General features: G+C 42.5%; 1 protein-coding gene across 1 annotated transcript in view; it reads left to right on the top strand.

The window, feature by feature from the left end:
* Nucleotides 1–9203: 9203 nt before the first annotated feature.
* Nucleotides 9204–26525, top strand: part of RAB32 (RAB32, member RAS oncogene family) — a 31139-nt gene continuing 13817 nt past the window's right edge. Inside the window, exon 1 of the mRNA XM_075036034.1 lies at nt 9204–9673. Coding sequence (XP_074892135.1) covers nt 9445–9673 — 229 coding nt within the window. The 5' untranslated portion in view covers nt 9204–9444. The remainder of the gene's footprint in view (nt 9674–26525) is intronic.

The raw sequence follows: 26525 nt of genomic DNA, 5'->3' as shown, positions 1-26525 counted from the left end.
TATTTTTTGAAAAAATCCTGCAGATACCTTTTAGAAGAGTATATCATAAGCATTAAACACAGATAGCCAGTTGACAGGACTTTTTCCTAGAGTAAGTTCTTTATTTTCTTTTATGTTCAGACAGTTTAGATGTGTCTAGGCAATGAGGGCTCTGTAGAGTAAATAGCGGTTGAGGGAATAATGCTACAGCTTAGGTAGACCAAACTGACAGTAGCTTATGTTTAACTGTCTGTTGCTAACAATGCAGAAAATAGGCAGCAGTGTTTTAGATGACCCCACAAATACAAGCAAAATTTCGGAAAAATGATAAATACCTATAGCGAGAAGGAGCAAAATGTACTTAGATCAGCAGTACAGTGATGAAAATTGGCACTGACCCAAGAGTCACGCCAGTCTGAAGGACAAGAATGTCTTGGGAGCCATCCAGAGCAAGGATAGATAAGCTATTGTCTTTGTCCCTCAGCTGATCAGCCAGCTGGCAAAAGCACTCAGACCCCATTGCCTGACTGCCAGCTCTCCATAGACTGACTGGTGCTGCTCCTCAGGAAGGATCTGGCAAACAAGGCACATACAGCCGGGGGCAGGTCAGGAACAGGAGCACTGTGATGGAGTACACACTCGAGAAAGAAAATGGCTTCTTCAAGGACACACTAATCCTCCCCCACCCCCCACCCCCCCAAAAAAGGGAAAATAAGTGCTTTTCTCAGTGAATGATGAACCTGAAGACTGTTTTGTCTGCAAATACAGGTAAAGCGATTGGGGAATTAAACCCAGCCTCATTCTCATACAGTCACAGTAGTCACACACTATATTTGTATTCCAAATATGTAATTTCCGTGCTTTCCCTTAAAGAATGCTGACTGAAAAAAACCCCAAACGCTAATATGATTAGCAAAATACATTTTGCTCATGTAGATACAAGGAGCCTGAAGGTGTTTAAAGAAGAATAATGCCATATAGAACATTTAGATGGAGAGAATATGCCAGTATAGAAACAGATAGGCCATTATTTTCTTCCTTTTTTTTTTTTTTATGGTTGAGAACAGTACCCCACCTATAAAACCATTATCCAAATACCTATAGAACTGAGGAGCAGTGGGGATGAGATGATATAGTATTGCAGCAGGAGCTACTAGCTTTCCCAGTAATGAAGGCTGGGAATCTCCATTATTGTTCTTTAGCCTGCTTGAAACTTAAGCAAACCTTGTCCATACCAGATGTCTGCCTCAGGGTGAAAACGTCTAAAACTTGTCAGCAAGACTTGTTCAGCCATTTCTCAATAATAAATTAGAGGGGGAAAAATTACTGTCCCCAGTCAAGGAAAAAAGCCTTTCTTTTGATGGGAAAGGTTTGAACTCCTATGCTCAGAAGCAGGATCTTGAAAACTGACAGAGGGGTAGCACAGGGGTAGCACAAATCAAACTTTAAATATCCGTAAAAAACTCTTAAAGTTGGTCAGGGGCCTTTTAGACACCCCAGTTCAAACATTAATTTTAGCAACTGGCAGTTAAAATCAGCTGTAAGAAAGACATAGTTACAATCTAAATTCCACCATAATTCCACATAAATTAGACTGCAACTATTATTCACTTTGGCCATACATTGCATGAGCTCATGGTCTGTTTAAGGCACAGAATAGCACTGAGGCTACACAAAATACAGAAAGTATGGTTAGTTTCATTCAAAATCTTTGTCAGAAAAGCTTGCCTTTTTGAATGGGAATAGAGAAAGGAAAGGGCATCTTCATCTCTCCTGTCATAGCTGTGAAACTGCGCAGCAAAGAATGCAGTGGAAAGCATCTACATTTTCAGCTGAACCTGTGATGAGTGACTATGATGTATATTTATGTTTACATGCTTATTAGCTGTATTTTCAGGCCTGGTGTAATATTGATCTTTTTCATTCTGTGTCCCACCACAAAAACTAAGGAGCTGGCTGCATGTGACAAAGCTCATGCGCGTGAATAACCTCTCGAAAGTGAAGTGGATGGGATGACTCGTGGTGCCTGAAGTTCCGCACTTGTTTAGATGTGTAAGCAGAAGGGGGACTTAGTATTACATAGTTTAAAGAAGGTCACTGAACAATTTTTGTTTCAATTTTTCTACTTTGCTCCATGTGTAAGATACAACAAATGCTGCTGCTTGAAAGGGTTGTTATAAATGAAGTAAATTTTAACTGATTAAAATAAAATGTGTGGGTCAACATGGATGTCTTTAGTGTCCAGTTTTCACTCCTGTCACTCTAAGTATCTATGTAACTTGTTATCTATGGTTCCAAGTCACATCTTACTTTAGTCATACTTCTGTAGCTGCAGATATTGTTCAGTGTGGTACAGGAAAAGTACATTTGTCAACCAAGATAAGCTACGAACGATAAGGATTTTAGATAAGAATGACACAAAACATTATGTTGACTCATAAACATAATTGAGAATTTCTAGTGCTTTCCAGTACTTCAGTTTCAGAACTGGTTTAAAACACATGAAAAGTTTTAGCCTAGGGCAGCTCGTTGGTGCCTACTGCAGAGTCTGCCCTTGCCCAGCTGGAGATACTACCAGTTGCTGCTAGACTAAATCATATTGATATTTCACTGTAGGTTCCACGAATTAACCACCATCAAATAGGACATTGCCTAGTCTTCTATGTGGATAAGATATCAAAATGACCCTGACTTTGTGGATGAGATCAGGTGGAGGCACTGTGGATGGAAAATAAGGGCCTTGCGTGGAAGAACTTCTGTTCCGTTCCTAGCACATGGCTTGGGAGCACTGAGGACAATGGAGGGATGACTAGTGAGTATTGTAAAAGGTGTTGGGGGAATCTGGGGAAATAAGGTCCCCTAACAAACTGGAGTGAACACTTAGTAAAGGAAGAAAGAGTATACGATAATGCTTCCCCTAGTATTTCACCAAGTATTCTGTCTTGCTTCCCTGAACCCTAGTTAGCCACTGTCCTCCCTTCTGGTCCTCAGTCTTCAGACCTGCAATGATGCTCTACAAGTATCCTATTTTGCCACAAATCTGCCTGCCAATGACACTCCTGGGGAGCATTGCACTGGTTCAATACCAGAGTATTGAACTATTATCTTCTTCTGAGTGCTAATAATGAAGGCAAGAGATTTACCGTTCTCATATGCAAAGAGGAAAAAAAAAATTATTTGCAGTGGAGAGAATTCAAAAGCTGTTTCTCTCAGTCTGTTGTCTGCCCAGATGTAGATTTACCAAAAAAAAGGCAAGGAAGAGCTCAGCAGATCTTTAGCGCTTTCACTACCACCTGCCCCCACATCATGTGTTGCAGTCACAGCCAGAGGACAAGACAGTCTCGCAGTCCTTCTAGCCCCAGCAGTACCGTATCCATTCACCTCCTGATTACCGCAAAGGCACAAAACACTTTTCAAAAGGACAGAATTAATAATAAAACAAACATAGCCCAGAATTTGGTTAACAGGAAGCCTGTAAACAGGAAACAAGTAAGCTCAATTACCATGTAGAGATGGCAGTCCAAGCTCAGCACCATTTATTTGCATAGATTACAGATTAATTAGTCTGAGGGAGAATATCCTATCCTCTGTGCAATACCATCAGGCCTCGTGAGAGAGGCCTCTGTGATCATCAGGGCTCTCGCCAGATGTTTGCCAAAGGCTGGCAAACGTCACTGTTTGGCAACTTCCTTATGGCTGCTTTCTCTTCCTCTTCCAGACAAAAGCATTCATCTATTACTCCATTGTATAGACCATTATTTTATGGGTTTTAATAAAACCTTAGTATTTCTTTTTCTAGATTTTCTAATATATATTTAGGGTTGTTTAATAATAGTTTTGCCTGCAGGCATCCAAGATACATGTTACAACTGACACAGAGACAGTATCTGTATTGCTGCAGCCACATCTTTCAAGTATAAGTAGAATTCTCCTATATGTAGGCTGTGTGTATATTACACATTCAAGTCCACATAATACAATTAAATTTGTCGTCAGGAGACAACAGTATATCATATTGCCCTGTAGGAAGTAAAGCCCCAGACAGGCTAATACTAACATATAATCTTAGCTTTCTGTTCATGGGTGCTGTCACAACTGAGGGACAATATACTCAGTGGATAAAAACTAAGCATGTGTTTGTAGACCATAAACTTCTATATAAGTTTCGTGTAACTTTAATTCAATCCTCCTGTGTATGCGCTTTGTTGTCCAGTGTTTTACTTTGCCACAGCAGTATTTTTCCAACAGACCCTCAGCCTTGCTGCTTGCCTTGATCTGTACTGTTTCTATGTTACTATCACTAAAAGCAATGCTCTGGGACATTTCCCTAGAAACCCACTGTTGAAAGTAAGCATTCAGCGACCTACTCTGCTCCAGGCAGTACTACCTCTCTGTTATAACAATACTGTTTTACAACACAGATTCTCTTTCCCCTTGACTACCAGAAATGCTACTCAGAGCAGAGGAAATGTTCTGTCAGTCCTCCACCTGATCAGAGAAGCACATGGAGATAAATAACATGGCGTGCAAATCTGCTCAGTCATAGCATCCAAGCAGCTGTGCTTCCTCACCCGGATACAGAGAAATCTTCCATGTGCCATACTTCTTCCACTTTTCTGGCTACTCACCCCACACCTTCAGCTATGAATTTCACTTGTAATGCAACTACAGAGGAGGGTAAATGAAACACATCCCTCTGCTTCAGCTTTCTTGGCCTGACTAACTGGCTGAACCTGCTGCTGTCCCTTCCTCACCGCAGGCTGACAAGAAGAAACATGAAGAATTCCTTGTTCGCCTCAGAGAAGAAAAAGCTCAGAAGAATGGGAAGGCGAGTATGAAAGGGAGAAATCATGAAAAAAAAAATTAAAACCCAAAAGGCCTAAACTGAAGTCAGGTGAAGAACATTCAAGAGAAAAGGAAATAAAAATAGAAAACAAGCAGAAAAAAAGACAAAAAGGGAAGATATTAAAGAATGACAGTTGGTACGATGGAAGTAGAAGTGAGATAAGACAAAATGGTGTTGTAGAGGAAGTGGAGGAGAGACTAACATGGGAAAGATTAGAAGAAGCAGTCTTGAAGGAAGAGAGATATGAAAAGACATTAAGGATCATGTCGTGGTTTAACCCCAACCAACAACTAAGCACCACGCAGCTGCTCACTCACTCCCCCCCCCACCCAGTGGGGTGGGGGAGAGAATTGGGAAAAGAAGTAAAACTCGTGGGTTGAGATAAGAACGGTTTAATAGAACAGAAAAGAAGAAACTAATAATGATAATGATAACATTAATAAAAAGTTATCATTACTGTTATCACAACAGTAATAATAAAAGGATTGGAATATACAAATGATGCACAGGGCAATTGCTCACCACCCGCCGACCAACACCCAGGCAGTCCCCGAGCGGCGATCCCCTGCCCCCACTCCCCCCAGTTCCTAAACTAGATGGGATGTCCCATGGTATGGAATACCCTGTTGGCCAGTTTGGGTCAGCTGCCCTGGCTGTGTCCTGTGCCAACTTCTTGTGCCCCTCCAGCTTTCTTGCTGGCTGGGCATGAGAAGCTGAAAAATCCTTGACTTTAGACTAAACACTACGTAGCAACAACTGAAAACATCAGTGTTATCAACATTCTTCTCATACCTAGCTCAAAAACATAGCACCGTACCAGCTACTAGAAAGACAATTAACTCCACCCCAGCTGAAACCAGGACAATCAGAAAAAAGGAAGCTACAATGTCATCTTATGAGCAAAGCTATTTCACCAGTCCTTTGGTATTCATTATGTAACGATCATGAGGCTATTAAAAGTTCTGAAGCATTTCCAGTAAGCAGCCGGTTCCTCGAACCCAGATGCTGTTGGAAGCCAGTGTTCTGACATGTGGATAAACTGATAATTTAGTGAAGGACCCCAGTGGATGGGCAGGGTAATACCAGCAAAGAGCAACTGTAAAAAAAATAGCTATTTTTTATTCAGACCAACCTTCAGCCTTCAGGTTGAGAGGACACCAAAAGCCTGTTTTGTAAGATTTGTATTTTCTCTTCCTCATTCCTGATACCTCCAGTGCAGGGAAAGAAAAAAACAAATAGCTTTTACAATTGCTATTTGAAATATGAAGCAGGCATCTTATTTAAAGGCAACCAACCAGATAAGCTAGTTAACATGGCACAATAACAACCCTTTCCCAGTCTCCCAGTGTAAGCAACTGAAGGTAAAATATAATATTGTGATCCCAATTACTGAACTATGATGCCAACAAGCCTTGTTCAATAGAGGATTTTTGCTGACATTCAACTGGTAAAGGGGAGTCAGGTAAAAAGTAGAATTACGTGCAGAAGACCAAGTGACACCAAAATTTAGCTCACAGTATGAAGATTACCTATCCTGCACTAGGTGGGTGGTGATTATAACTTTATTCTATAACCTTGTGCATGGTTGATTATACTGCACCACAGAGAGACAGAACAGTAATAACAGGACTGCAAATGACTGATTTTTTCCAAGCTGTTCCACACAGATATCAGCCAGCTTGAACGAAATGAAAAATAATGAAATTAAGGCAAATTATCAGTTCAGGCAAGATCTACTGCTCTATGTTTGGCATGCTGTAATGTAATTAGTACTGATCAAACTATTAATTGTGGAAAATTATCAGTCACATTTTGCCCTTGTTTCTCTTACTGACTCTTCTGTGAACAGGTCATGACTTTTATAGACTTCTTTCATTTTGATATTGGTTCTAATTGCTCAAAATCAGTACGTGAGAAAAAAAATAATCGACGGGCTTCTTTTGTACTGCTGATACCAAAGTTCAAGTATCCTGAAGTACTTGTATTCAGTTTACTAACAATAGTACAGTTGCTTACTTAGTTGCCTGATGTGATCTATGTTCCCTTACTTTTACAAAATGAGGAGGACGAATGAAGAAACTAATGGGAATAATGAATTTCTATGGCCTGTAAGACAAAGAGGGTGGTAGGCAGGCCTAACAAATGGTAGGAAATCCCTAAATTTTCCAACCCGTCTATGCAAAGAAAAACAATTTATCTAATGTTATGAGAAGCCTGAAATTAGAACAGGCAAGCATTCCACCCCCTGCCATATAATGGCAGAATGTGCCTAGTAATCAATTAACATAAGTCTCCTGTAAGGTAGGAAAGTACCGTAATCACCATCTGACTTTGTGTGAAGACACAAAGGCTACATCTAAGCCTGAGGAACTAGGCTCCTGCATCCATGTTAGACCCCAACCACATCTTTATGTGAGCATGTGACAATTCACTTCCATCCCAAGTGGAAGAAGGAGAGAAACTTGGGCACCTGTGTACAGAGAGATCTTCAGTGCATGCCAGCCAAATCCGCAATCTGGATGGACCATAGCTGTGCACGCAGATAGACTATCAGTCTAGACACAGCTAAAGAGGTTTACCAGAACCCATAGTGGTTAACGTACATGTGCCTGAAATAAGGGGTGTCATATCCATCTTCAACCTTCCAAGTAATGACAATTTTTCTTGTTCATCTCATCTCTTGCCAGAGAACCTGTGCTACCCTGTGTCACCCTCCATCAAAAAAAACCAATCTAATTTTTGAGTAACATTCTTCCCTTAGTTTATATTTTGATGTTATTACTTCTGCTGGAATGTAAATACTAATTAGAACAATTGCATTTAAGTTGATATAGCATGACAGCTTAAATTAATAATTTTAACCCCAAATCACTAAAGACAACTTTTCTCCACGAAGTCTAGCTTTTGTGCCTCATTCTGCAAAACAGCTATTCCCTTCACCCACTCCCACTACACTGCATGCATCATCTTTGTGTGACATGGAAGTAAGCATGCTTCAAGACAACAGAGAAAGTCTGGATTGTTTTACTCAAGCCACTACTTAAAAGCATAGCAAAGGAATTAGTATACACATTAAACTACTATAAAACGAGGAGCTAATAATGATTGTTTGCCAGATCAGTTACCAGATGTTTTAACTGCTACTTGGTTTCCTGTTGGAGCCATCCCTTCACTCCTAATCAGATCTTCACTTGGGCTCCTAACTTGTGTGCATGTACCCTGTCTAGACATTCACTTAACATTTCCCTTTCGGACCGGTCCTCGTTGCTCTCTGGCACAAAATAGCTCTGTTAAGGAATTTACATGATAGCTAAATGTTCCAGCACTAAGCCTGGAGCACAAGTCTTATGAGGAGTGGCTGAGGGAACTGGAGTTGTTTATCCTGGAGAAAAGGAGGCTGAGGGGAGACCTTATCGCTCTCTACAACTGCCTGAAAGGGGGTTGTAGTGAGGTAGGGGTCGGTCCCTTCTATCAAGTAACTAGTGATAGGATTAGAGGCAATGGCCTCAAGTTGCACCAGGGGAGGTTTAGATGGGGTATTAGAAAAAATTTCTTCACTGAAAGGGTTGTCAGGCATTGGAACAGGCTGCCCAGGGAAGTGGTAGAGTCACCATCCCTGGAGGTATTTAAAAGACACGTAGACGTGGCCCTTCAGGACACGGTTTAGTGGGCATGGTGGTGTTGGGTTGATGGTTGGACTCGATGATCTTAAAGGTCTTTTCCAACCAAAACGATTCTATGATTCTAAGATGGTACCACTTAGCTGCACAATTCCATCCCCTCATTGCAAGCACTGATGTCTGGGGTTGGGGGTTTCATTCGGAGAGCTTGTTAGCAAAGGCGGGTTTTTCCCCCCAACGCTTGCAATCTGCACACGTGGTGCTCCATGGTCCTAGGGAGAAGAAACTTATTTTATGTTGGGTTCTAACAAGGTGTCTGTTCCTTTACTGCTTCGTCGGATGCATTTTTTAAAACAACCACAGAGCGATTAAAAAAAAAACCAAACCCCACTTTACCGGATGAATTTAGGAACAGAAAGCAACCAGACGTGGCTGTAGGTGTTTGCCGGGACTCCTGCAGGCGTGGCGGCGATCTCACCCTCGGTCACCAGAGCCCTTCCACGCGTGACGCCCTCCTCTTGCCTGTTTGCAGGGGTGCGCAAACCGCGGGGAAGGTGCTCCTGCTACCACCGGCAGCCCGGTCCCGCTCTCCCCGGGCACTCCCCGGGGCACTACCGTGCCCCGGGGAGTGCCCGGGGAGAGCGGGACCGGGCAGCCGGTGCCTCCCCGCCTCGGAGACGGCCCATCCCGGGGCGGGCCCTCTCCCCCGTCCCTCCCCTCCGCCCTCCCAGGCTTTTATAAGCCCGCGGAGTTTCCGCGTCCTGTGACTGCAGTCAGGTGGTGCGTGAGGGGGGTTGACCTTCCCTCCGTTCCCCTCAGCCTTCCCTCCTCCCCGTCGTGGGCCGGCCCAGCGGGTGAGCCGGTTGGGGAAAAAGTTAGAGGGAAGTTGTCGGCTGGAGAAAAGCAAAAAAAAAAAAAAAAGTTTTCTAGAGGCGGGAGAGCCGCGGCCCCGGCTGCCCGGCCTCCCCGCAGAGCTGCGCTCCCGGCGGAGGGTCGAGGATGGCCGGCGGGGAAGGAGCGGGCTCCGGCGTGGCCGAGTGCCGAGAGCACCTCTTCAAGGTGCTGGTGATCGGGGAGCTGGGAGTGGGTAAAACCAGTATTATCAAGAGGTACGTCCACCAGCTCTTTTCCCAGCACTACCGGGCCACCATCGGGGTGGATTTCGCGCTCAAAGTCATCAACTGGGACAGCAAGACCCTGGTGCGGCTGCAGCTCTGGGATATAGCAGGTAAGGGACGGGGGGTGGGCGTCTCTCTGCAGGGCGAGAGGAGAGCCCCGGGGGGGCAGAGGCCTGTGAACCCGGCTGTCTGGGGTCCCGGGGCCCGGCCTCTGCGGAGGAAGGTGTATTTTGGTTGTGAAGTCTGGTGTCTTGTTTTTCCTCTTTCCCCTTGTTACCTGCAATCCCTCTTGTCCGCGTTTGAGGCGTAAGTAGAGGGAGGTTTCTGTGGGAGTGAAATTTTTGGCTTTATAGGCTGTGTGTGCTCCTGTTAGCTGATGTTATGGGGCTCTTGGCTTGGCCCAGGGTCTTACAGCAGTCCTCAAAAAGAGGCTTTGCTCTGCCTGCTGGCTCCTGGAGGGTTCCTGCTCACACTGCTCCTCCTGACCTGCTTGTGGGGCACTTGCGACCTCGGTTATGACTGTTGCTTCAATTCATTCATGGTTATGGCTCTGTAACCCTTGTAGAGGAAATAAATGTTTTCCCCAAGTAGGTTATCTTTAGTAAGCACTCCTTACAGGTTAAAGGTAACTCAAATAACTAAAAATGTCCTCAAAGGAAGCATGCTCAAACTTTGCATGTTTGGAATCACCTGCTTAATTGAAAAGTAACTTGTGTCCCTGCAATGTGGAGTGAGGGAATGGGACTTGTGTTTAGTTCTGCATTCAAATCATGGGTTTGTGTATCAAAAAAGGTATTCTGAGCACACAGAAGCAGAAAAGCCCTGTTCACTTGTCCAAACTACATGTCATTCCTTTCCTATATAGAATTCAAAACTGTTCTTTAGCACCTCTGTTTTAAAGACCCCAACTGTATACCTACTATGGTTAACTTTGTTTATGCTGTGGTGTTGAATGCCACAGAACAAACTCTGTTTTGCTGTGGTCTTGTAACAAGTCTGTCCCCTCAACTCCTTAATGATCTCGAGTTGGTATTGCATTTCTAGTTTTGTGTGCAGCCCAGGTATTAACCTGCAGCTCTCTTCATCCCTCTCTACCACGTTCAGAATATCTCCTTGGATACAAAAAAGTAGACTTTATATCAAATGCTGGTGTTTAAGTTTATGCTACTGGAAGATACTGGGGTAACAGCTGGTAGTTACTGTTTCCATGAGCTCTATGCTTTAGCTAGTGGAAGCTCTGAAAAGAGGAAGCGTAACATGTGGCTGCTGTAACCCTGTGACAGACCAGCTGTACATCACCTTCTGGTCTTTCTAAAGGTTATCTTAAAACGCTTCAAATATGATTCCTCAAACTAAAAAGCCTGCTTCACGCTGCTGTATGCTGAAACACATGATAGATCTTTCTGCTGCTGGCCTGTAGGGCAAACTAAGATATCTTCTAATTGCTGTTTTGGAGAGCAAGTAAAATCCTGGCAAGCTTTCTCTTTTGATGTGTCCCTTTTATGGATCAGTTTTAACTTTCTGTAAATCAATTAGCAGTATCAATACGAGCTGCTACAATGCTCTGGATATATTTCAGCAAGTCTGGGGTTCCAAAGATTGAAGCAGGGAGACTGTCAGGATCCTGGGGTTTGGCAGGCTGCCAGGCTTGTGTTTAACTTCTCAGCCCTTGGTTTCTGGGACTGGGATAGGCTGTGTGCTTTGCCAAAGCAATCTGTTTCAACAGGCTAGGCAGAAACTGAGCTGTAACTTGTAACGAAGTTTGGACCAGAACCTATTTATGCTATGGGAAGTCCTATCAATACACCCATGCATTAATTTCAAGATCTAGAAGACAGTATCTTTCACTTTTGATTATTGCCTATAGTGTATCTTGGACACTGCTAGGTGAAGACTGACTTAAGAGCTGCTGATAAATCCCTGGAGGCTTGTGCTAATATCGCTGATAGATTGAAGAATCAAAATTTTTCCTGTTGCAGAAATATTTTTCCTATTTTATGATGTGGTGTACTTTTGTATGAAACTCCTGACTAGTCTTTGCCTAACAACAATGAAAAAGGGAAATACAACTGTTCTGCAATTTGCACTCCAAACTCTTATGTCTAAGCTGGTAGTTTAGGCTATTCTGTTTCCAAGGGGCTGGGGGTCCTTCCCCAATCAAAAAACAAGACCAAGGAGAGAAGTAATCTTAGTGATTTTTTTTTTTTTAATTGGGCTGTGCTTAGTGAGTATGAGAGTAACAGTTCAGATTCCTACAGAGCTTGACATCTCAGTTAAGCATTAATGATTAAAATAAAGGGGATTTTAGTATCCATAAGGGTTATTTCATGGTCTTAAAACTGTTAAAGTCCTTGACCTGGGAATGTGCTCTGCAGCTGTCTACATCTATACTCATGAATGTTTCTAAATACCTGAGGATGTTAACAGGCTTATGTAGAAATTCTTGGTTAAGAGAACCAGGTTGAAGATGGCTTCTATATAGTCATAATACATATTCCCTAAAGCGCTTTGTTGAAGTGTGTAATAAAATATCTGAGCATGTGATAGTCATTTCCTTTTAACTCGTGAGCCCAACTGTCTTCTGGCTTTCAAAAGCTCATGTAGATAATTTTCTCTGCTGGTGTGTGCAGACAAACAGCTTTAGATCTCTTGAGTTCTAAATCTTATGGTAAGTAATGTTACATGTGACTTCCCTGCAAGCAATATGGTGCTGGCATTCTGAATTGATTATTATGCATTTAAAAAGGCTTCTGAATTAAAGTCTAACCCGTAAGCATAGGAAGGCATGTTATTTTTCACTAGATCAAAGCTTGTACTTAACAGTTCATCATGAAAAGCTTTCCTCAAAGAGCTGGGTGCTGCAATCTAAGGTTCTATTCCTAAATCAATGATAAGAACTAACCATGCAGTTCAGTCATCAGCTACAGATTATAATGCAGATACTGTGCTGGCTTCCGGTGTGACTGTAGCCAAAGTGATGAATGTTGTGCTGTGTATTGCAATGCAGCAGGTTCCTGAGTGACTTCAGTTTCTTATGCTAACTGAGGGGGTTTTTGACAGAATTTTCTAATCACAAATAGAGCATGACAATGTTACACTGCCTATGCCTTTTTCTGGTGAAAATAGCCTTCTTGTTGTAAGGTACAAAGTAATGCAAATTCCTGCAGCGGAATCAGGGGAAGGGGTGTGAAATAGTAAAGGGTGAAGAAGCGTACTGCTGTGCCTAGACTTGTGTATTCCTGAAATACTCAGGCATTCTAGTTTTCAGACACAGGTTGTAGCTACTTGAATAATGGAGATGAAAAAGCTTGGGACTAAGACTGATCAGTTACTGTCAAGTTACCTCGGTTGCAGCATGAGGTATTCTGAAGGAAACTGAACAGATTACATGCATGTTCCTACAGGAGCAAAGCTTCTAAACCTTAGCTGCCCTTAGGCATTACTCTTGTTTTTTATCTTGACATGTGGAGTTATGATAAATATCTCTTCCTGGATAAATTCTGAAAGCGTTGGAACCAGGTTAACCCCCTTGATCAAAGGACATAAATATTTGGTGAAATAAATAGGAGATAGGAATGAGTCATTGTGGTAAAGAGATACAAAACAAAGGAATCTTAATCATAGGGAAGCGCTTTGAAAGTCTATTTCAATACAGTGGAGATTCCTCCTTGACAAGCATGCTGTTTTAGTGAGTATACTGCACTGACCACAACATAGTGTAGGAGGTGAATACAGCATATTGATGAAACTCAGTCAAATAGCATTGAAAGGACACTTGAAGGATTTTCTGTATCATAAAAACTTTTGATCTGATCTAATAAGACCAGCAACTGAGTAGTGTTAGCTGCTGCTTTATGATCACATTGACTATCACTGTCACTCATACCAGCCTGTATGAACATGCAACTTGCTAGAGGGCCAGGGTGGTAAAAGTCAAAGACGACCACTTGAGCTTGGCTTCTCCTGAAGAATGTCACTAATGACAACTAACAGACAAATTTGTTTTTAAAGCTTTGACTGAGCAATTCTGCATTAACTTTGGTGTAGTAGCACCCTTCTTCCAGGACTTTATTAGAATTTATTTGAAAAAATGTTTATTAAAACTGAAGTAATGCTTTAACTGGAAGAGCGTGGCTATGAAATTGGCCAAACAGAAGAGGAATGATTGTACTTCAGTATTCTAAACATGCTCTAAACAAGCTTTCATGAGTTGAATGGTAAGACTTGTAGAATGGAAATTTGTTACTAAACTCTTGTCTGTCTCCTTGAAAAGTTCTGGACTCTAACTTGTTAGAAGTATATACCGGTCCCCAAGAGGATGGAGAAATCAGATGAAGTATTTTGCTCAAATACTAAACTGAGGAAGAGCTGGAATAACCCATCTTTTCTATGAAGACTAATGAGTCTTAGGTATGTGAGTTGATGTTAAGCTTTTAACTTAGGAAGTTAACTTGCTTTCATCTATAGGAAGCCATGAGAAATGGCAAAGTAAGCACAGGAAACCATGGATGTGGGAGAAGGAGGAGGATATTATAAAACTTACTTCATAGCAGGGAAGAAAACTTAAACTGAAATGAGCACTTGCAAAGCAAGACAATAAGGGCAAAATGCAAGCCTTCTTGCTTAGATAAGCAGGAGTGATGCTGCACTTGATAAGATTTTCTGTCCCAGTGGAATAAGATCTATCTCCTCTGGAAAGGTGGAGTGCTCGGTAGCTATGCACTTCTGTGGAACATAGCTTTGTACTGTTGTGTATTTTGGTGGCTGAGTTTCAAAGGCACTCAGGCTGTTCCAGTATGTGAGATAGCATACTTCCATGTGAAAAACCTTATAGTTTCAAGCAGCTGTATATTTCAGTTTTTCCTCAGTCTGTGTGTGTGCTACTGACAGAAGATTGCCAAGTTGCTTCTATGTACCAGGTCATTAACTTGTTTCTTGCGTTGTGGACTGATTTTATTTTTTTTAAAATAAGGTCTAAAGCAAGCCTTGAGCGATGTTAATACATCCCTGAAAGTCTATAGGGGGCAACCAGAAAATTTCCTCCATTTCTTGTACATACATACATAGCTCTGCCATAGAGGTATGTACTTAAATTGCTTTTCAGAGGAGTCCCTTCTAAGTATGAAGAGCTTGGAGGTAGTAGTCTCTAAAGGTAGTCAAGGTATTCTTGTAACAACTTGTCCTTACCCACAACACATTGTGAAGCTCAGTGTAGGGATTAAAATGGCAACTCCTGCAAAGAAACCATTAAAAAAATTGCTTAGCTGTGTGCCTAGTGCAAGTGAGCATAGGGTGGAGGCAAGACAATTCAGGCATAAGCTGCCCTCAACTGTGTTTTTTTCCCTCACTGTTATAAAGATACTTAATGAGTGAAAAATGTGCACATAAATAACTGCATCAGAAATGGATGCAGAACTTGGACCTCAGAGATTTTTCAGAAACTGATGAGTTATCTGAGTTATTTCCTAGTTTATATGGTGATGAAGGTTCCAACACCAGCTGCCTTCATGTGGAGATGGGAGCACTGTTGTTTTGCTAACAGCTGAGGCAGGTCAGAAAACTCCCAGTCAGGGTTGGAGAATCTTTTATGTGATTAAGTCTCCAGACTGATGAAAAAGATTTGGAAGACCTGTCACCAATTTCTGAATGCTTCCTGCTCACACATTTAAGTATAAATCTTATGTGAGAAAAATTACTTAAGCATGATGTTGGCTGGAAACATGCAAGGCTAGCAGATAAAGTTTGAGGAGGGGAAAGTAGAAGGCGTGTTCATGTTGAAAGGTTTTGAACACTGTCTTAAAAGCAGTAGAGCCAAGAAACTTAACTGAAGGGGTACTGTATGTTTCCTTCTAGTAACCACCCCTCTGTGGGAAATCTTGTGTGGGTGTCCTTTCTTGTGACTCTTCTGCAATAGCTGAATTAGTTATGAGCTTTCAGTTGAGAATGACTTGCTGTGCTTGAGGCTCTACAGCTAAGTATCCAAATAAGTGTTCAATGTGTTAAACTTGTTTCTCTATGGTATGTTTCCAGCCTTCAGATGTCTCTGAATACAAGCTCTGGATGTCAACATGCTTTCTTTCTTGGAGTTCTTCTGTTTAAGTACTTTTTAATGAAATGCTATCAAGCAAGGTATGGTTATTGGTCTTGCTGATGAAGTAATTTCCTTGTCTTACCTGTGGGGTACTGAATCAGTCATATCGGTGAAGGTTCTTGTGCTTAGTACTGTATTATATAGCAACTCAAAGTATTGTATATGTTATCTGGAACTAAACTTCTTAAAGCCTGTGTGCTGATGGAATTCTGTAAGCATATGGGAAATGTTACTGTCTTGAAGTTGGTGTTGTAAGGCGGCTTAGTATGGTAATTTTGATTACACAAGACAGGACTGTTCAGTTAATTTTCAGTTAAATGGTAGAATTGAGACAGATGTTCTTTGAGTGTCTTGGAAATAAGCTTAGTGTCGCAGTAGAGACGGACACGACAAGTAATAGATCATGCAAAATGGCTACTTTATTGTTCTAACACACCTTTTTATACCCTTCTTTTGAGTATGTGTTAGTATATGATTGGTTTGGTTAGTAACTAACAATTCATGATTGGTGAGTTCGTTAGGACGGTTCTTCTTATCACTATCTTGTTTTTGTACTGGTCTTCTCGGATCTTTCCAGACTCTCAAGGATACACTACAAGCTGCTCAAGGTCGCACTGTTCTCGAACTGTCAGGAATTCCATAGGCTCGTTGCATCCCCCGACAATTCCCCCTTTTTGTATTTGTGCTAAAGATATTGTCCTGGCTGCCCTCTGCAGGGCCCTTTGCAGAAGGCTGAAAAGACAGGGTAACATCAGGAGCATAGTTATCACAACCAAGATCACTACCCCCACAGTCTTGAGCAGAGATATCAACCATCCAGACAATCCCCAACCCTCGAACATCTTCGTCAGCCAATCTAATTCATCGCTTTCTGTCAGCTTACTGACTCCCTTCTTTAATTGTTGAATACTACTGAAAATGGATTCTGAGTGATCGGATAAATTCATACAACACATCCCTTCAAACTCATCACAACCATGTCCTTGTGCTAAAAGCAAGAAATCAATTGCAGCTCTATTTTGTAGCGTAGCATGTCTGACACTATCAAAGTCTAGCAGTAAATCAGATAATACTACACCAGTCTGTATTCAGGGACCCCAGAATTTGTGATTCCTGGGGTGGCAATGAGGGTGAATGCCCGATTCGTGGAAACCAGGCATTCCCATCCATTGAGTCCATGACCTGCTGCACAGGGGTCTCCATCAATAAGTTCTTAAACTCTGTTGATGTCAGTGTAACCCCCTATTAAACCTGCAAAAAAAGGATCGCTTGGTGTTACTGTACTAAGGTATAAGCAATCTTGTCCGGTCACATCAGCCAGGGTCATCCAGATGTTTTCTTTGGTTTGCGGCGGTATCCATGACTACGTCCATCTGAGGACTGTGAGGTAGATGAACCATCTGTACATTCTTGTGCTGTCTTGCTCTGCGAACTCAGCCCAGCAATCGGTAGGTGCCAGCTTTGCGTGGGCGTCCCCACGGAGGCAACGATGGCCTTGCTGTACACCAGCCTGATGCTCTTCAGAAAATCCCGGTATTTATACATTTGCAGAGGAACGGATTTCAACACACGTGGCCAGCGGGTGCCAAAATCCACCTCAGTTGCAACCTATGACGCATGCACTCGCTGGCCAGGCGCGCTGCACGAGTCATAGCCATCCTGTCTATTGGTTCATGGGCTTTGTGATGCGGTTGCAATGCACAGAGAATCTTGACCTGTTATATTGGCCAAGGTGACCTACACTTAGTTTTTTGGTTGAGATGGTATTTATATTGCCGCACCCTCTGGGATGTTCCAGATGATGACGGTCGCACAAATCGAGTGGGAGTCCATTGTGGGCCTGCATCTGTGGAAACACAAGCATAACCTCGCCCCCAGGTTAATAGCTCACATGGTCCATTCCACTGACCAGTAACTAAATCTTTAACATGTACTTTGATAACCTTTTGTAAATTCTGTGTTGAAAAGAGAGAAGTGTTGAGAAAGAGGAGGTAGGGAAGAATTGTCCCAGTAACGGAGAAAGGTAAGAACATAAACTGCTTTATCTAGGCATGCCTATGGTGGTTCCCCAACCATTCCCCCTTTTTGTTTTATTTTTTGGGGTTTTTTTTTGTTTTTTTTTTTTTATTCTACCATTACCTTCCGTATAAAAAGCTGGTGAAGTGGTATGACTCCGGATATGCATGATTAAATAAGGTTCTGTTCGTAGTTGAATACTTTTCCAGAGTTCTAAAAGCACATCAAATAATAATTGATTGTCTGACATGGTCAAAGCCACTTTGTCTAGTCGAGAAACCAAATTAGCTACATACGCTGAGTCAGTTACAATATTTACAGGAGTAGAAAAAATAGAAAAAGCAACAGCCATTGCACGCAGCTCTACCACTTGTGGAGAACCATTTTGATGTACTACTTTGCCGTTCCAGTTGTTGTTTTCATACCATACTACTGCTACTTTACCCGGTATTCCAGAACCATCTGTGAAGACAGTAGGGCCTTTCACAGGTTCCGGCTGGCTTAAGTTTTTCTGACCAAATGGTATTTCTCGAGCAAATTTCAGGAGCGGGTGTGACGGTAGATGATACGAAATCTGTCCTTGAAAACCCACCATAGCTGCTTGCAGCTCATAATTGTTTGCCAGACACCATTCAAAGTAGCAATTTTGAACAGGTAAAACAATCATAGCTGGATCACGTCCTATTAGTTCTACACAGCGTTTTCTGGCTTTTATGATTACATCAGCAATAAGTCCAAACAAGCCAGGAGCAGTTTTTTTTCATGGCCGGAATGACAAAAACATCCAGTCTAAAATATGTAATGGGTCATCCCACTCAGTATCCCACTGCACCAAAGCACCAAATGGCACAGTTTTGGCAATTAGCACAAAGAATTGTACCAATCGAGACAGATCAATTCGAGAAACAAATTTCTAGTATATACATTGTTCCACCATGTGAATTACATTTAACGCTTCCTTATTCAATATTCTGGGCTCTGTTGGATCATTGGAATGTTTTAATAAGTCCAAGAGAGGTTGTAACTGCGAACTGGTCAGTCCAAGATAGGGCCTGATCCAGTTCAAGGATCCCATTAATTTCTGTACATCATTGAGTGTCTTAACCGCAAGATTAAGTTTCACAGGTTGGGGCACAACCTGCATGTTTGTAATTGCCATTCCCAAATATTTCCAGGGTGCTATTTCTTGCACTTTTCCAGGGGCAATAACCAACCCATATTGTCATAGCGAATTCGTGGCCAAATTTTTCACGTCATTCAACTGCTCCTTGTTGTCTGATGCTAACAGAATGTCATCCATATAGTGATAACAATAACTAGTGGGCAATTTTTCCCTTACAGGTGACAGAGCTTGTGCAACAAACCATTAACAAATGGTTGGTGAATTTTTCATGCCCTGCGGCAGAACTCTCCATTGATATCTTTTTGCTTGTTCCGCATGATTGATAGAAGGCACAGAAAATGCAAATTTTTTTTCATCTTGAGAAGCTAATGGAATTGTAAAAAAACAATCCTTAAGGTTCATGACAATGATTTCCCAATCTTGAGGGATCATGGCAGGTGAAGGCATGCCTGGTTGCAGAGCCCCCATCATGGCCATGACAGCATTGACTTACCGCAGGTCATGCAAAAATCACCATTTACCTGATTTCTGTTTTATCACAAACACTGGAGTATTCCATGGGCTGTGAGATGGTTCAATGTGTCTGGCAGCTAGTTGTTCTGCTACCAATTCTTGCAGGGCCTTTAATTCTTCAATTGGTAGGGGCCACTGATCCACCCACACAGGGTTATTTGTTAACCAGGTTAAAACAAGCATGGGTTGTCTAACACCCTGCAGCACAGTGGCCCCCGTTAAAAATCCGTGGTAATTCTCACCCCCCACTGCGACAAGCAATCCCTCCCCCATAAATTGCGGGGAGCTGCCGTCACATATGGTTTAATAACTGCTTGTTGGCCCTCAGGATTGGTAATCAGAACTGGAGTGTCTGCCGTCTTTGCTTGCGCAGAGCCTCCCAGCCCCACTACTCCCATACCAGCCTCCTCTGTGGGCCAGGTGGACAGCCACAGACAATCGGCAGTAATAGTCACATTGGCTCCGGTGTCCAGGAGCCCTGCAAGCCTTACTGTAGTCGGCGATCTTCCGTGATTCGACAGCGTGCACGTCATACATGGTCGGGATGACGAGACAGTCTGAGACCAGCAGAACTGAGGGGGTCCCGTAGAGCTGAAGCCTCCATCGCATCGCAGGTGCTGTCCTGCTCTTGAAATAGAACTCGAAAAAGGAACAAATTGAGCAATACGAGTACCTTTAGGGATTGTCACTGGTGGGTAGGGGGTCGAAACCATCGCACAAATGTGACCTGGTGATGTTTTGTGTGGAGAAGTTACATTGATATGCCCTTCACTGCCACACCCACAGCACTTTCCAGAATTTCTCATAGCATTGGCTATGGTGGTCACCGTGTGTTCCAGTGTCCCAGCTTTAGAACATGCAGCTACCATGTCAGGGACAGAAGGATCTCCCGGTAAAGCCTGTATGATCTTTTGACAGTCCTTATCAGCATTATCTCTTGCCAACCGTTTGCATAGAATTTGCCTTAAGACCTCATCTTCTACCTGTTTTTCCAGGGCGGCAGATATTTTTTCTACAAATTGTAAAAAGGGTTCTGTGGGGCCTTGGCAGATAGTGGCATATTTTTGCTTCGGAGCTGCCATGTCCATGGTTCGCTTCATTGCCATAAGGCCTATATTTTGTGCTTGTTCGAGAGCCATCGGAGGCCATGTAGCCTGCAGCTGAGGGCTACCATACTGCCCTTCACCAAGCAAAGCATCCTCTCCAAGGCCTAATCTCAGGCCACCCTGTAGCAGTCGTAAATTTTGCTGTGCTGCTGTGCGTGCCATCTGCCTCCAAGTAGATTGAAATACGTGCAATTGTATGGGCTGAAACAGCACGAGTGCTAGATGCATAACGTCATAAGGACACAGCAGATCTGTGCTGATTATACGAATAAGTTGCATCACCTCAGGAGAACTGATTCCGTATTTTTGTACTCTATTCTGCAAATCCTGCACTACTCTCCAGCCGATTGGATTGTGCTCATCGTGCCGGTTTGTGCCTGGAGCAGCTCTGAAAACAGGAAATGTAACAGGAGCCTCTGCTGCTTTATCTAGAGGCTTTAGAAACGCCGGTGTTAGAGAGCACGGGCTGAGGCGTTCTACTAGATCCCAGTTGCCAGAGTCGGCAGCATATTTTCTAACTCCCTCCCAGAACTGATCAGGGGATCTCAGGACCACAGTTATTGTGGATGGAGGGAGAGCCCCCAGCAGGGGTTCCTTCGGTATGGTTTTATCTGTGAGCTGCAGAGATCGCATAGTGTCAGTTAGAGATTTTTCTGCCTCAGTTTCATTTCGGCTCTCACTTTCCGTTCGGCCCTCACACTCAGTTTGACTCTCACCGTCCTTTCGGCCCTCAATTTCAGTACGGCCCACACTGTCCGGCTCGGTGTTAATCGCCACATCATTCTCGTCGGGGGGGGCTGATGGAGTCACCCCTTCTGCCACAGCACCAGTAGGTGAGGAGGGCCCCTCATCGCCCGGTAAAGTAATTAATGGCGTAGGAGGAGGAGGAGGTGAATAAGGGTATGATCTGATTTTGCCCATGAGGGGTTTTCTGCCCACAACTGCTGAGATTGCAGCATTGGCTGCAGCTGTTACTTGAGCAGAAACTTTTTCATTGCTAACATTGTCAGAGTCCTCAGCTTTCTTTTGCTGATCTTTCGCATCACATTCTGCTGTCCATTCCTTCAGGGTCTCGCGTAATAGACACCATACGATCGCCAACATACACAGCTCTTTCTGTCCTTTAGAGATTTCACCAAACATTTTCCATCCCACTGCTTGCCACACACCCACACTGAATGCAGTAACTGTTGTGGCTTGAAAGCCTTGCATCTTACACCATATTAAAATCCTTTTCAAGCTTTGTTCTGGGGTTTTAACCCCTTTTCTTTTTAATAGGGCTTTCCAGGTAGACAAAATCGTCTCCTTTTCTTGTGTTAATTGCTGCCCCATTCTAACAGTTTTGTCCCCGGTGGCTCACCTTATTAGGTGTCTAGGCTCAGGTCCGGACCAGGCAGATTCCACTGCTCTCAGCTTCACCGGGCTCCGTCTCCGCAGCTTGTCTCGCTGCCCGTATACTCTTTCGCAGCGCTCGTCGCCGCCGGTATACTTCTTGCTAGTGCTGGATTTATTGCCTTTAAATGATCTGTTCACTCAGACGCATCGGGGTCACCATTTGTCGCAGTAGAGACGGACACGACAAGTAATAGATCATGCAAAATGGCTACTTTATTGTTCTAACACACCTTTTTATACCCTTCTTTTGAGTATGTGTTAGTATATGATTGGTTTGGTTAGTAACTAACAATTCATGATTGGTGAGTTCGTTAGGACGGTTCTTCTTATCACTATCTTGTTTTTGTACTGGTCTTCTCGGATCTTTCCAGACTCTCAAGGATACACTACAAGCTGCTCAAGGTCGCACTGTTCTCGAACTGTCAGGAATTCCATAGGCTCGTTGCATCCCCCGACAGCTTAGAATTTCTCCATAGGCTTTTCTAGGTGCCTTACAATAAATGAGGTTAAAGATGTGATCTTAGAAGACCACCTGATCTACTACAAGCTCAAAAGAAAGTTTGCTGTATTGATCTTGCAGGTACTCTTAATTTCTGTCAACAATGGAAATGTACTTAGTGCTTGAGCTTCTAATCTCTATGGAATAGATGGAGCTTCAGCCTTATTTTCAAATAGATATGGTTCATATCATATATAGCAGTTGCTCAGAAGCTTTATGCTTTCTACAAGATCACAATGAAAATGCTTCCCTAGTGCTCTGATACAGAGAATAAAGGATGGATGGATGGGTATCCATCAAATGGGCAGGGGGGAAGCTACCTTGAATGGAAATGGCACCTAAGTTCTTATGTGCAGTACAGCAGACAGGAGGAAAACCAGTATGTATCACACATCATAACTAATTTTTGAGTCAGATTATAAAACAAACTAGAAATCATTAACTTATATTGATCATAAACTTTTTTGAGGCAAGTATTGGCTAAATTCTTGCCCTTCGTGTAATACTGATTCAAGTAGTCAGAAATTAAGCTGGTTTTACAAGTCAAGTGCATTACCCTTCGGAGGTGAATGGGTGGAGACAATATTAAATATATAGGTTTCTCTTAATGTATGGAGTTTACATGAATGTAAATCAACATCTATCAATTTTCCTTGCATCAGTGTTGCAGCTCCAGGGTCTTGGTGTCTTCACCTTATTTATGTCTCCACTTTGCCTCTTACCAGTTTGGTTTGCTTCATATGTACACTAGGACAGGGTGTCATTGAAGTGTCTGTACACAAGTACAATTTGAGTTAGCAAGTGTTGGGAAGGGGTTGTCCTCAACTGATTACCTGTCTCATGAAATGCAGGAAAGAAAATAATCTAAGCTACCTGGTTCCAAAAAAGGCTCCATGCTGTATAAAATAAGATTCTTCCCTTCAGTAATGAGCAAGGCCACTGGGATTCATTCTCACAGCTGTGGGAAATACCTTCCTTGAGCTCTGGTAGTAACCATTGCCTTGCTTTTGCAGTCTGTTGTAAACTGTTCCCTCCAAATACTCACTTCAGAGGTTCTGAAGTGTGATATGCCATGTCAGAAGAAAGTGTTTTGCAGTAAGGGAATTTCTATTTATGTTTTCCTATGCTTTCATAGGTCTTGTGAAATTCTTCCAAGTGTTAAAGCTAGCATGACCACCAGTAAGCAGTGACTACAAAGCACAATGTGCTTCTCAAGCTACCTGTGGTAGCATGTTAGATGTTGAGAGTTCTCCTCTGGCTATGGAGACACAGAACAAAGGTAGATGGGTTGGTAAGATTATGCTTTGAAAAATGGTGGGATTTCAGGTGTTTATAGAGCTTAACTCTGTCTAGAGAAAGCATAGCAAACTTTCAGAAGCACTGACTTCTAGATTAGCAGCAAATGAAACCCAATATTCCTTATTGTATGGATTTTAGCAGCTTTTCAAATAATAGATTAAAAAGCAGCCTCCTGAGTATCACTGCAAACAGCTTATGGGAACTTGTTCTTTAAATGATCCCAAGCTAGAGTGCTAGGTAGAGAAAAGTGGCAGCTATTTGGTACAAAATTCCAATCACACACAATGTGTCATGACACATTGACCATTTTAGAGATTAACATTTTTTCAGTCTCGTGATAAAGTTGTTCTTGAGACAAACTGACTTTAGACTTGTTCATCTGTGTGTTGTGAAATGCTGTAGTACCACGCAGCATCACTTTTAAGTACACAGTACAGATCTGGCTGCATGACAGCACACCAAAGGAGATGGATTAGAGGGTGTCAGGCATGAAATAGCTTAACTCTTGTGGATGACTTGTTTAGGTAAGTCTAGTTAAAGAAAGGTAGGAAGTTCCAATTCATTGCACTAATTGGACTATGCCAACTTTTTCTGAATACCAACGCAAGGAGAGTTTTTCCATGTGTGCTGCATTTGACAGCTAGTTAGAAATCATTTAGCTTGGTTGAACTCTACTTTTCTGGAGATGGAAATCTAGTGCTTAGTCAGGGACTTCCTCTCTTGTTAGTTTGCAGTTTACCAAAGATGCAAGCAAAACAAGTGAAACTTTCTTATACAAACATGACTGTCATACTTTTACACACATTTGATGTGGGACGAAGTCAGTTGAACAGTAAGTGCAGGGTATTGCCTCTAAACTTCTTAAAGACAAGACAGTAAGCTGTTAAAGTCAGTTTGGACAATCTTAAATCATTAGATCAGCCCAAGGCTACAGGCAGCAGTGAAAAGTTTATCAGTCTTGCTGTGAAATTCCCTGTGAGAGCTGTGCAATTGTTTGAGGAAGGCTTTCTATCTTTGTGAAAGAGAATGGTGTGCTTTTTCCATCTCTTAGGATGATAGATGTGGTCAGTATTCCTGATGGAAATTGGGTGTTTAACTTCTGAGCGCTTGCGCCTCAGCGCTCTTGCTGTTTTACTGGTAGTGAACAGGACTGTCCTGCTTGAGAATAAAGTGTAATGACAGTGAACAGTGAATGGAAAGACTAGTCACTGATTTTGAAAATTCAGGTAGCTAACAAATTGTTAGGTTAGAAACTGGCTGTGTTGTGCCAAGAAACTTTAGAGAAAACTACTTCCTACTAATTCAGAATGAAATATTGACTTTAAGAACATGTGAAAACAGTGTTGTGATCTAAACAATCAAACTACTGCTGCACTGGAATTTATATTCTTCAGTGACTTTTCAATTACTTCAGAGTCTCTCATACATACTCTATATATAGTATACTGTGGATGTCAGGTCTCTGACACTGTCTCATTCAGTGGAACTGCTTCAACTGCACCTTGCAACTTTCTAATGTAGACATAACCAGAGGACCAAATGTTATCTCTTACGGTAACGTGGGAGTCAGCTGAACAGATATTAACTGGCTGGTTACCTTTTCCCCTGAAGACCATTCTTCTGAAGGGTTTGGGACAATTCCTGTTGGGAAGAGGTTCATCCAGTGGTCAGGTAACTTTCCCATTGCAACTTTAGTAAGAAAGGACAGTAGCAATTCACCAAAAAGCCTCTGAGGCTGCTTTTGTCTGTTAGAAACTGTAAGAGCTGCAGTCAGGGAAACTGTTTCTAGTACTGCCTAATACAGGAAAATAAAATATTCTTGTAGTTCTTGCTTTTTAACCTCTTGGTGTTTGTCACCAGAACCACAAATACCAAATATTACTTCCACAGTGGTGGAAAGTAAAAGTCAGGCTAGATGTGCCTTTAACACTTACAGGTTTCTAATATCTGCTGGAGCTGCTAGTATAGTTCAACACCTCTGTGGTTTAGACACGTGGCAACTTTGCACTAATAGCTTAAATGGGTAGGAGTGAGGAGTTGGAGACCCAGCTAGTACTGACAGTCTCAGAGTCTGTCTGCTCTCAATCTACAGCTGCTACCCATGTGAAAAAGCAGGTAGACACACTTGAGCGTGTCTTGTAATATTGATAGTGGTTTGGTTAACCTACTTCTTGCTGAATAACAGATTCATTGTAATTGGGTAAGACAGTTCTGGGACAAGCTGTGCTGGTTTGGGGAGAGGGGGGAATGCTGTCAACAGTGGTAGTTTGCCAGTAACATATTGATATATCTGGCTGAAAAGGAGCCTCAGTCAGCTCACACCTGACCCTGGTAGTGCTAAAATGTACATTAGATGTCTGGAGAACTGGGAGATGCATCCTCAGGACAGTTCTGGATATTTGCTGTATTGTGCCAAACATCCAGCTGTAGGACCAACAGACATACAAAGTGTAGTTTGTTCTTGCCTGTGGCTCTTAAAGGACTTAGGTGAGTTTTGAAAGCAACAGTGGCTCTAACTCAATGAGAGGATTGGGCTGCATGCCCAGCCATTTTGGATGGTGCTTTAGCTTAAATCTACCACACGAATGGCATAACTTTACTGAGAGTTGGAATTGTAAATAAGGACCTGCCACTTAGATGTTCCTTGATGTTGGTATGTGAAAGTCTGACCCTAGAAATTCAGGGAGTTGGAGAAAAATCTTTTGTAAAGCAACACAACTGGAGCAGGGAGGAGAGTGTTCATTAGGTTAGGCCTTCCCTTGGCAGAAGGAAGACCCGAAAAAAGGGGTTTCACTTACTGTTGAATTATGGGGGTATTTTTTTCCTGTCTAGGTTGAATAAAAGCTCAAATGTCTCATGGTCCTGGAAGTCGTCTGAAATGGCTAACTTGTGGAGTTTGGCACTGAAGCCTAAATAGTGG

Source organism: Buteo buteo, chromosome 9 (genome assembly GCF_964188355.1).
Source record: "Buteo buteo chromosome 9, bButBut1.hap1.1, whole genome shotgun sequence".
Classification (NCBI taxonomy): Eukaryota; Metazoa; Chordata; class Aves; order Accipitriformes; family Accipitridae; genus Buteo; species Buteo buteo.
Note: the sequence above shows the minus strand (reverse complement) of the source record. Positions and strands in the feature narration are given on the sequence as shown.